Source organism: Penicillium atrosanguineum (genome assembly GCF_028827265.1).
Source record: "Penicillium atrosanguineum strain IBT 20685 chromosome Unknown utg000002l_segment0_segment0, whole genome shotgun sequence".
Lineage (NCBI taxonomy): Eukaryota > Fungi > Ascomycota > Eurotiomycetes > Eurotiales > Aspergillaceae > Penicillium > Penicillium atrosanguineum.
In genome coordinates, this window is record NW_026623134.1 from 1,838,796 (window position 1) to 1,850,386 (window position 11,591).

The 11,591-nt window shown below is 50.1% G+C and overlaps 5 protein-coding genes across 5 annotated transcripts; 2 read left to right on the forward strand and 3 right to left on the reverse strand.

Moving 5' to 3' along the window:
• Window positions 1–340: 340 nt before the first annotated feature.
• Window positions 341–2,218, forward strand: N7443_002453 (Tti2 family protein; the record flags this gene model as incomplete). Its single annotated transcript, XM_056882509.1, has 4 exons — window positions 341–493; window positions 543–738; window positions 788–1,227; window positions 1,277–2,218. 4 exons carry the CDS (start codon window positions 341–343, stop codon window positions 2,216–2,218), a joined length of 1,731 nt encoding a protein of 576 aa, XP_056744350.1.
• Window positions 2,219–2,358: 140 nt separating this feature from the next.
• Window positions 2,359–5,316, reverse strand: N7443_002454 (phosphatidylinositol-3,5-bisphosphate 5-phosphatase; the record flags this gene model as incomplete). Its single annotated transcript, XM_056882510.1, has 1 exon — window positions 2,359–5,316. The coding sequence occupies one exon, from the start codon at window positions 5,314–5,316 to the stop codon at window positions 2,359–2,361; it is 2,958 nt and encodes a 985-aa protein (XP_056744351.1).
• Window positions 5,317–6,697: 1,381 nt separating this feature from the next.
• On the forward strand, window positions 6,698–7,513 carry N7443_002455 (SDR family NAD(P)-dependent oxidoreductase; the record flags this gene model as incomplete). The annotated part of the gene is made up of 2 exons (XM_056882511.1): window positions 6,698–6,805; window positions 6,854–7,513. 2 exons carry the CDS (start codon window positions 6,698–6,700, stop codon window positions 7,511–7,513), a joined length of 768 nt encoding a protein of 255 aa, XP_056744352.1.
• A 550-nt stretch (window positions 7,514–8,063) lies between these two features.
• Window positions 8,064–9,668, reverse strand: N7443_002456 (histidine phosphatase family protein; the record flags this gene model as incomplete). Its single annotated transcript, XM_056882512.1, has 4 exons — window positions 8,064–8,499; window positions 8,554–8,658; window positions 8,710–8,827; window positions 8,879–9,668. 4 exons carry the CDS (start codon window positions 9,666–9,668, stop codon window positions 8,064–8,066), a joined length of 1,449 nt encoding a protein of 482 aa, XP_056744353.1.
• Window positions 9,669–10,797: 1,129 nt separating this feature from the next.
• On the reverse strand, window positions 10,798–11,513 carry N7443_002457 (DNA polymerase delta catalytic subunit; the record flags this gene model as incomplete). The annotated part of the gene is made up of 2 exons (XM_056882513.1): window positions 11,383–11,513; window positions 10,798–11,305 (listed from the first exon to the last, which is right to left on the reverse strand). Exons 1-2 carry the CDS (start codon window positions 11,463–11,465, stop codon window positions 10,798–10,800), a joined length of 591 nt encoding a protein of 196 aa, XP_056744354.1. The 5' UTR covers window positions 11,466–11,513.
• Window positions 11,514–11,591: the final 78 nt, after the last annotated feature.

Here is an 11,591-nt window from a genome sequence, read left to right on the forward strand (position 1 = left end):
CCGTCGCCAGTGATCCGGGAGTACGACCAATTCCTAGCATATATTATAGAGCAGGACCTAGAAGGCGTCTGCGAACTGAGGCCTGTTGTAAATGGAGGTGAAATCATGAAGAGCCTAGGCGCCAAGAATGGGCCTTGGATGAGCAAGGCGACCACCATGGTTCTTGAATGGCAGCTTTTAAACCCGGACACGACTCAAGAAACGGTGTTGCAGCAGCTTGCGGGACGTCGCGCAGAGTTGGGGTTGTGAAGATTGAAGTGGGGAACTGAATCAGCAACTTTAGAAAATCAACCTTAACTATTCCTGAACCACACCTTCCGTACTGTAAAGCATCCCCACCATGGAGAAACTACGAAAACAGGCCCGCGATGCCCTGCAGCGCGATCCGGGGAATCTTCCGCCTTGCCTTCCCGCAGCTGTTGTGGCCGCCCAAAATGATCTCTACCATCTGTGGCAGAACGTCTCGGCCTACGATAGCAGCACCAATCTGATTGTGAGTCCGTAGGCATGCTAGATTTATACACGGCTAATGAGCAACCCAGGTCTGCGAGAGTCTTCTCACGGCAATTGAATACCTCGCAGCTTGGGATCAGTTACTGCCGAATGACGGAGGTCCCAAGCCGCTGGAAGGAAACGAGGTCGAGGCAGTGTCCAACTTGTTTAGATGGGCCAGTAGCCATGCTCTGCCGACAGCTGCATTTGCCGTCGACTATGATGACAATGTAGAGATCACTGACGGTAACTTTTCAGTCACGGGAAATCGCAAACTCTTCTGACTTTCCCACAGAACTCGAAACAGCCCAAGAAGAATCCCGCCTGCGATCAGAACTAGCGATCACGCTGATTCACTCGCTCAACAAACTATTGCCAGGTCTACGAGACCGTTCGGTGGCCAGCTCGCCAGATGTCATTCTGGCAGTGGCTAGCTTTACTTCAGAGGAAGATCCATGGACCACGGAAGACTCCCTTATGGAAGCCGACATGCATCTTAACGCGACTTGCCAATCTAAGCCGTGGCCTATTATCGAACGTGTTCTCAGAGAAAAGATTAGGCCTCTCTTCGCCAAGACGAAGAACCCTGCTATCACGAGTGAAGGCCGGAAGAACCTCCATCCTGTGCCGCCGACACGTTTTGATGGAAGCAGTCTGGACGATAGCACCCGGCCTTGGAAAAACACTGATATATATGCGGCATCTGTACTGTCGTGGATCATCTCACAATACAAGGTATGTCTCCAGACGAGTTCATCTGCTGAAGATACTAACAGCCTCATAGCCCACTGACAAGGCCGAACTTGAGGCACACTTCCCTCTCCTAGTGCCAGCCATCCTAGCTATGATAGATGACAGCAGCGTCCACTTTAAGGCGACTGGCTTGAAATTGCTCGTTCAGATTTTGAAGCCGATTCAAGAGAGCGGCTCTGACATTCTCCTGCGAACCAACCTTGCCTCTGTTTTCCGAGACGCGATCACACCATGTCTCCTCTCCCTTCCATCCATCACCCCGGAAGAGAGCTCTTTGAAGATTCTAGGAGCAGCTTACCCAGCACTCCTTGCCCTATTCACGACAGCATACAAACCCCCCAGGAAACAACCTCAAAACAAGGAAGACGAATACACCACCTGCCTCACGACCATCCTCCGATCGAACCTCATCTCCTCTTTCCACCACATTAGCGCTTCAATGCCTATCTCTGTGGCTACCCCCACCTCATTCCCACACCCCCGACTATCCACCTTCCTTCTCAACTGGATATGCATCTTCATCAAGGAACTCGGAATCCACACTACCAAGTACCTCCAGGAAATCGTCCCAGTTCTGTACCCGACACTTTCAAATCCCTTTGGCGCAGCTCATCCCGAACTTCTTCTTTCCTCAGTATCAGCCACCAAAGCCGTGATCCTGAACGCCCATCCTCGAATCTGGAAATGGCGTGGTGAGATCTTAGCGGGGCTGACGGTGTGCTGGCTACATGTTATCACTGAAAGTAGAGAGAAGCCAAGCAACGCAACAGCCAACAAGCTTGCGGATTTGAAGCGTGAGATTCAAGCTGCTGTGTATTTGTTGAAACATGCTTTGCAGAATCCGGTTGTGATTGAAGGTGTCCAGGACGCAGATCAGTTGGCGGCGAAAGATAACATGGACAAGGAGCTAGATGAGCTTGTTGCAGTTGATGCGGAATTAAAGAATCTCTTGCTGGCTGATGTCAAAGCTTGAGCATTGATTGGCTTCATAGTTTGGAATTCTTTCAATATAACTACCAAGATAGAATATGCTAAAGCTCCAAATATCAGAATGCATTGGGGTATCAATCTTAAACTGGAATGCTAGATCGAAAACTCGATATGTTATGGTCATTACACGTCAACGCGTTGCTTGAAGAGACTTTTCCCCCTTAGCCACTGGCGATAGCGTTTGTATCTCTTCTTCTCATAGTCCTCACTAACGACCGTAAGTCCCTCCTCCGAGACAGTCAGAAATTCGACGTAATCATCAATGTTCCCTCCGGCTCTAGCTTCAAGAACCGCCTCTTCCACATTGCAGTTGTTGGCATAGATGACCATGTCCTCGCTGAGGCCGTGGTCTGTATTTTCGGATGTCACGACGAGTGGAACTTTGAGGGGGTGATTGATGTACATTTCATATTCCTCTGCCTCGTTTGCGGTGACTGAGGGGCTCAGTGAATCGGTGACCAGCTGTCCGAGGGTCCATTGGGCGATAAGTGCTTTGCTCGGGGTAGATGAAGAAGGTGGTGCGTTAATCGGAGGGATGTGAGATCCTTGGTACAACTCAAAGGCTGGTTCTTTGATAATACCAATAGCAGGAGCTTGTTTTGAGGATGATGGTGGCTGGCGAGACCAGTCAAGGGGATTTTCCGGAATCGTTGGGGTGGATGGGGTATAGCGCACGCGGTTGTCAGAAGGTTCCTGGATCTTCACACTCCGCTGGGGTGGTTGGTGACGCTGGACTTGATCTTGAGAGATGCGGCGAACGAAGGGACTGAGATCTGGAGGAACTTGCCCAGGGCGGAATGGAGCATAGGGGATAGTAGATTTCATCTTATAAGAGAAGACTTTGGAGAGAGTGGAGAGGGCAAGGGGACGGTAGTATTCCAGCCAGTAGTCGTCGAAATGAGAAAGTGGTTCCTTTGGACTGATTGGAAGAGGGGGCGCTTCTCGCTCTTTCAAGTTCTCAGGCGTGTACCAATTGATGTAATGTGGCTTTTTCTTTTGCAGGTGAGTTCTGGGGTCGGTATGATGCAGGTAGTAGTCAGTCGAAAGATCCCAAAGCATGGGAGCACCTTGTGTGAAGATGTAGTTCCCAAGGAAGAGGTTGTATGCCTCCTGGCGTTGGGCGTCAAGAAAAGAATTATTGTAGTATCGTTTAAAGCTTTCGACCATGTCACGCGACTGACTGCTCCACTGATTTATCTTGCGATATGTTGCCATAGTGTTGACTAGGTGGGAGCCTCCATACTGGATAGCAATGGTGTCTCCATGGTCCTGCCACATGTCGTTGAACAGGTTGACCGCATCTGTATCGTATTCAACAGTCGTCCCTTCGATGACACCAAGTGCATGAAGCTGGTGGCCAAGTGCTCGTTTGCCGATGATGAATTGTGCTGCGTTTGTTCGATCAAGGCAGTCAATGCAATTGGTTCGCGCGACGCCGTTCTGAAGCTGCAGACCTGACTCTGCATCTTGACCATTCTTGAAGAACCCGGTCTTCGGTATGATGTCGCCAGCGATACCCTCCAATGTCACAATGACTTCATCGTGCTCCCGGTTCTTCGAAGCTCGGCTCATATCCCAGGCCTTGTATATGAGCTTTTTGCCCTCAGGAAGGAACTGATTCAGATAATTGATTGCGTTGGTAAATTCATGCAAGAGCTTCGACTCCCGTGGCGTTCTCTCGCGTTGCTTGACGAGGTTCAGGACGTAAATTGGCGTCCCATATCGCTCGAACAGATTGTCAAAATGCAGGGCTGCGGCAGAGTAGAACGGGTCGATCAGGTTGAGCTCGATGCTTGGCTTGGGTGACACGCCAGTGCTTTCCTGGGTCCAGTACAGAGGAATGCTGCCACGGTGTTGCACATATGATGTGTAGTTTGGATTCGCATACATTGTCGGCCCTGCAGAGTGGAATGATGTCGTTGTCTGCTCACAAACAATTTGCTCTGTCTCCACATCGTTCGCCACATAGCCCAAGTCATTCGCACCGCGCTTGAGAAAGCGTGCTCCCGCGAAGAATCTAGACCGTCTAGCAAAGATGGAGATGTAGACCGAGCGACCGAAGACACTCATCTTTGACTGATCTACATATCCATGGATTACCGGAAGACACCACTCGAAGGGATTTTTGAGAGCGCCGAGTGCTGGAGCAAGCAGATGATGATTCCAAACAAACATGGTGTTGTAATCGTCGTGCTGACTTCGTTGCACTCCATCCCGGCGTTCCATTCGCTCCCGGCAGATATTATGCTGGAGCGTCCGAGTAATATCGTAGGAGTAGCTGAAGTAGAAGGATCTGGTTAAGTCAAGGTTGTTCAAGATCGTTTTGTACCTCTCCTCTTCTGACTGCTTTTCAGACTTCAGCCGCGTGGATTCCGCCGTTGTCAGTGGGATAAGCTCTGTTCCATCGATTTGATAAACATTGTGGCCACCGAGCACAGCCACTTGGCTCCTCTTCGTGACCAATAGCATATAGTACGCGCCTGTGAATCGAATGAAGCCCAGCAATGCCCACGCACTGCACTTTAACTTCAATCCACCAGTACTTTTATTGCCGTCGTCGATAGCGTCTAGGAGGTGTACCATCTCCCTTTTGGAATAAATCATATCATCTTCTGTTATGCTCAGCTCGCCCGACTCCGAGGTGCGGTCGATTTTGAGGATCCGGAAGCGGGTCTCGGCAAGGTTGATGCCGACCATGTAAAATCGAGTGGCAGTCTCATACAGCGTAAACTTGTGTATCCGATTAATGCCCTCATCCTCTATATCCACCCCGGAGCGGCGTTTCTGCGCAGAGACGGGTGATGACTCCCGCTCAAAGGATGTCGCGATGCGTGGTTCTTCATCGTCATCTTCTGGTGAGAATACCGAAGCCAGTGCAGTATCTTGGGCTATCTCTGTGCTGCCCTGAGAGGCACGGCCTGTGTCCAAAGGGTTCGAAGATTGGGTGCTTAATTCGACAGACTGCGTATCGGAGGGCTTCCTTGAGTGCTTGGCCTCGCTGCTCGAAGGGGGAGGTTCATCGTAGGGGGATGGGTCGGAGACCACCGTTCCGATTAGGGTAACGTCGTCAAAGCTCTCCATAGAGGGCGACGAGACCCTTAAGCGCGTTGGCTTTGGCGTGGGTGTTGACGAGGAGCGGTGATGGCTTTCCCCACATCCGTGACGTCGCCGCCTTTTTGTTTCTGCCTCAGGAATCAACGTTCCATACTCGAAAGTGAATTAGTTATTCGATTCTTTCACGGAGACAATAAAATATCTCTGACACCTAGGTCCCAGATTTCCTCTGCTCCTTCTTGGCGCTCTCTTTCTGTTTGGTGCTCTGGCCTTGTCGCCTTTTGCCTGCCCGATGCTCAGGCTGATCGGCTCATTCAATCTCCTCTTGCCTCTCTGCATCGGTAATACGGTAAGTTAGATTGAATTGCCTCATGAGACCCTCAAATCCAATACGCTCTGGACTAAGGTACTGCTAAGCGAGCGTTGTCAAGTAGTTTCATTTGGATTCGCGAGGATCCGAGTACGGGCCGACAAGCGAAGCGCGAGTGGAGACTGTTTTTGAGCTCAACTGTATCTGAGTTGGTAGTCAACAAAAGCGCAAAGTAGGCCTACATTTGCATTTTCGGCGCTTCGCCTCCCTTCTTCGGTGGCTGTGGACCGGGCCTGGCTCCTCTTCTACCTCTGGAAACCCCCGTCTCTATCCACCATATTCAATAATTCATCGATTCCCTTCGGACCAATCGGCACAGCAGCCGCCTCGGTATTCACAGATTCCGTAGCTAGACGCACAGTTTTGAGTGCAAATACGCCATGGTGATTCATCGCCCACTGGTCATTGGCGTGGACTTGGGTCCCCGAGTCGACGAGGAACTTATATTCCGGGTCCAGAAACGGCCCTGGATAAGGCTCCACCCGGATCCGCGCCCCACCAGATCAAGTTCCTGCAGACGGAGACATTGGTAATCATGTTCATTTCATCACCAGCGCGGCATTACAAAGCTTTTCCTTGTCTTTCTCGGTGGCCTCACCAATGGCCGGCGAGCGATGGCGCTGAGTGAACGCGCACTTGTTGCACCGCAAATCGGGTTAGATTCCCCGACTGTGGTCAGGGGAAAGTAGGTCCAGATTGCTCAGGCGTTTCCCCTACTTCCATCTGCATTGAGAATCCGTACCGTGGTTTAAGCAAGAGAGCAGCGGCCTCCGCCTGCCCGATAACTTGTCTAGGGCTACAATGGTAGACGGCGAGTTTGTCAGATCTTGACCTTCAGCAGTTGTCATTGCACACATCAGTGGACCCCCGCTTTTGGCGTGATATGGCTTCGAACGTCGCCGAAGTCGCCGAACGTTTGACGCAATTGCCTGGTACTTAAGAGACTGCTTGTCGTCTCGATTTACATCTTGCTTCACTACAAGCTTCACCAACCCTCTTGATCAACCTTCCGTCTCGCTCATCTGTAAAACCGTCGAAATGGCCGCCCAAGAATTCAAAGGCAAACTTGCCATTGTCACCGGAGGCGCCAAGCAGAACGGCATTGGCTTCGCGACTGCCTGTGCGCTGGCCAAGGGCGGTGCTGATGTACGTCACGCCGTGTGGTGAAAGCAGGCTGAGCTGACGATGTTGCAGATTGTCCTCCACTACAATTTGAACAAGGAGGCGGCCCAGAACAGTGCCACCAAGATTCGCGAGCTTGGGGTCAAAGTCGCCGTCGTCCAAGGCGACGCGGGGTCCCTGAGCTTCGGAGACGATGTTGTTCGCGCTACCTTGGAGGCGTTCCCAGGTCGCCAGATTGACATCATCATCAACAATGCCGGTCACGCCACCTTCCAGGAGGGCACTGAGGCGGCCGTGGTCGAGGACTTTGACGCTTTATTCCACCCCAACGTCAGAGGCCCGCACCTCCTGGTGCGAGCTGCCCTTCCCCACATCGCCTCTCCTGGCGGCCGCATTGTTAATGTTGGCAGCGTCGTTGCGCGCACCGGGGCTAAACAAGCAGCCCTCTACTCAAGCACGAAAGGAGCCTTGAATACTTTGACTCTGGCTTGGGCCGAAGAGTTGGGGGAGAGGGGCATCACTGTCAACGTTGTTGCCCCGGGACCGATCGCTACGGATTATGCCCCTCCCGAGGAGCATCCGTTGACTAAGAAGTTCCGGGCACAGCAGTACATCAAGCGCAACGGAGGAGCGGAGGAGGTTGCGAATGTGATCGTTTTTGCGGCAAGTTCTGGCGCTAGCTTTGTATCGGGTCAAGTGTTGGGTGTTGATGGAGGTCTGAGTTATGTATAATTCAGTGCCTTCGTGAGAAAATGGCCGTGGGAGAATGGCTATAGAGAGAGACTAAGAGGCAGATAGAAGAAGAAATCTGAAAGTCACCATCACTTCAAGCCAAATCAAGGAGCTGTCAATTATCAATTATCAATCTTAACTCCGCGGTCGGCCAAGGGATCTGTTATTGGAAGGTCGGCTGGTTGCTTGCGTAATTGTTTTATTCGATTTACCTTGACTCCTGACTGACGCAATACATAGACTACGATAAACGTATATATTTCCGAGGTAAAAGTTTCTAGTACATAGCAAGCAGCAGAGAATAAAGATCTTGGCAAAGCGTCAATCCAAAAAAAAAAAAAAAAAGAGAGAAAAAGGTATCCTTACTAGACAATCTCCTGGCTTTGATAAGTCAGCTATTTTTGTCTGTCTGGTGGCTTCTCCAGAAACAGCAGTGTGCAGATGAAGCCGAGAAGCATTCCAAAATTGAGAAATGGGGCCTAGGTATTCGTTTGATTTGACTTATTTGATCAAAAAGGAACCATGGCACACCACACAGTACCCTATCTACCTACACATAGGTATCCCCCTGGTAAGGTATATACATCGCAGTCTGGTGGTTGTAAGCTGATGTGGTGTTGTAATCCCACCAGAACGAAAGATGCTGCGGCACAGTGCTGTTTATTTTGCACTCCGATGCAAAGTCAGGCAGCATCTTGCTGACCATATCGGTGTAATTCGCTAGCGAGCATGAAAACCCGGGCCCCTCCTGGCACGACGTGAAAGGGACGACGGCCTCATTGAGCACGACCCGAACAAAGGTTCCCTTCTCTGTGGCTACTGTTGCATTGCAGCTCATTCTTTCTAGTGTCAGGTGGCCACCCATGGGCATGATATTGCCGATCTCGTAGGTAGACGGGAAGGGAATCTTGTCAAGGGGTAGGTCTTCACTTGGTGTTGCGATACCCATGGCAGCCAAAATTGGCGTGATATTGGTATCATGAGCACTTTTTTGAAAATAAATTAGGAGCCTTGGCTGTGACAAAGTAGAGAATACTCACAAGTTGAAGTAGATGGCGCCAACTTCCGCCGGTCCCTGGTTCAGCAAGGTCAAAGAAGCATTGGCGTAGACTGATCCAACGGCCTTGTAGTAAGGATCTCCAGGGCTAGGAAAGATTTAGAAGATTTCTTAAACGGATTGCATACAAATCTCCTACCCAGCACAATAGTAGAACTGCAGATCCTGGGTATAGCCAAACCATTTCCACTCGTCGAGTGTGAAGGCATTAGTCCAGTCAGAGTAGCCTCGGACATTAAGCTCAAAGACAGACATGACTATATCGTGTTAGTTTAGATTACGGGATACAGGACCTTCAATAAGCATACACATTAGCTGGAAAATGTCTGTCGAGTTCAAGTTGAGACCCGGATTTTGCTTGTTGAATCGCTCAGCAGCGACGCGGAATGCTGGCAGATCCTGGCTGAGACTGTCGCAGGTTTGGGTATCGGTATCTCCAGGACACTCAGGCGTAAGACTATTAGCCCCCATCTCCTCGCTCTCCGAGATAATGTTCAAAGCGACAGAGTCGGTGTAGTTCCATCCAAAGAAACCTTCGCCGAATTTGCGGGCAGTCTGTACGACGCGCTCAAACCCACTGGTCCACATGGGAACAATCTTGTCCGAGCTCTGATCCCACAAATGGCCATAACGTACACGATATTCTGCACCGTGCTTATATGTTGTCAAAAGCCCATTGTAAGGGCCGCTTTCCGTCTCCAGCCCATACAGACCCTCACTGTCCATATAGTACTGCCACCAATTCAAGAAGGTGAGATCACCCTTCCAGTTCTCCACATCGAAACCATACAGCTTTTTCAGGGTAGCTTCAATGTATTCGCCATCACTTCCTTGTGGGTACCGCTCGCCATGGCGTCTGATCATGATCACTTGATCCACCGCGCAGGACTCGGGAGGATCTCGTCCAATGCCATATGACATGCGATTGCTATACGGTCCAAGGCCGCCAATATGCTTCAGAATGGAGTAGCCCTCCAGGAATGACTGGTCATATGGGGCGGCGAAAGTAAAGCGCCCAGCATAGTCAGGCCGATTGCTGTATGAAGCCGTGACGACTGCGGCCCAACCGAGGAGCGTCGCAATGTTTTTGGGACCCATGTCAAAGATACGAAAAAAATCAGCCCCACGAGTAGACTAGTGGCTTCAGAGGCTCAAATGCTTGGGGAGCCAGACGCCGCCCTTTTATTTATTTTCGTAAGGCACGAGATCAACTTCCTTGCTGGGAGCTCAAGGTCCCACATTCCCCGCATTGAAGATTGCGACGTCGCATGGCCCGGATGAACTTCGGAGCATCCGAAAGATTGCCCGAGGGTACTGAATGGTTCTCTTGGGGATCATCATCAGGATTTGCTCGATTAAGTATGGCTCGGCGACGTTAGGCAACGTTAGGACGCACCGCGGCGGAGCTACTCGACTTCTACTCCCCCGCACACGGCAGCGCCCAGTTATCTTAGATGCGGTGTAAACCTTGGAAAAGGCGGGTTTTTTGCCTCTAATGCTTGTACCTACTGAATACACAATTAAATTTTTTGCGTGCTCTAATCAAACTAAAAGTGAAGACATATGTTCAGGATAATGTCTGGCAAGTCTTGGCTTTCCCTTTCCGATGTAGTGCTCACCCCCTCGCCGCTTTTTGCTCACTGAGTAAGATTGAGCACGCCCCTAAGCATTACGCCTGTTATATTCAAGGCTTTGTGCTATCACCTACTGGGACACCCCATCCTATACTTTGACCAGATGCCGATTTTTCTGTTGGGCGAGTTCGCTATTAAGGCCCTGGATTCGAGCATAAGTCACGCTTCTTGTGTCCAGAAGCTTTTATATGTTGCTAAATGGCGACTGTAAGCTGTTCCCTCATACACGGATACGTACCTCAAATTTCCGACTCATAATCGTACCATCGCTGTACGGAGACTTACACGAGCTCAAGTCCTTTAGAGTAAGTCTTGTAGGCGTGCCAGATAGAGCTCCAAGTAGGCCAGTTCAAGAGGTGCTCCTCTACTTGCAGGATATTTGGCTTGTAATAGAACTGTGAAGACAGAATCCAAGTAACAAGGTGCAATTGATCGCGAGGAACTAAATACAGGTGTGGTAAAGAGCGTCCTTATATATCTAGTCCTTCCTTCCTGGTATACTGGCCGGTCTACGTGTGTGTATACTGAACTAGGGTAGTCCAGTCGTCCTTCGAGTATACTCAATTGTGTAGATCAGAAAGAAGAAATTTAACTTAATTAGCACAAGGAAGATCTAAGGAACTTCGACGGGAAAATCTTACCTCGTACGCCAGATAACGCATTCGTGTTTTGGGACCGCCGTGGACAACTTTGTAAATCGCCCAGGAATACTCCTTATGCAACAAGTACACAATTGGGAAGATCAGCAGAGTTCCTAATCCCGTGAAGATTGCTACAAGGATCTCTGCTGGCTTGATGAGAGGCCACACATTGCGGGTGGTATCTACCAAGGTTGGATACCCATAGCGTTCATCAAATAGCCTCATGGTGTTCTCCTCCATCATTTGGTACTGCATGACAGAGTAGACAAAAGTGCAGGTATTGGAGATGCAGATTGCAAAAAGTAGAATATTGTTTTTTTGATGAATCGCATCTAAAGCAAGAATGAACTCATAGAGACAGGCAAAAATTAGAACATCGAGATTGATCGGAATAATCACTGACACCGTCACCTGAACAATCTGGGGAGTAACCCATGCTTGCCATTCCACGAGGATGTAGCTGACGTCGAAGTTAGCGTCCGAGTCTATGGCTGCAGCGTAGACAGTCCAGCCGTCAAGGAAACATAAGGAACGTACATTTCAAGGGCAATCGTCAAGATAGCCTGTGTGAGCAGCACACCACACAGCCACCACTCGTTCTTTGTTGTCGGCCTATACATCGCATGTATTTGCGTAGCCAACTCTGTGCCGGTAGTGAATCGTTGATCTGACCATTGATCTTGAGAGGACGATACGGAGAGTCATTGATCCCTTTTATATTTTCGGTGGATTTCCGACAAGTGAGA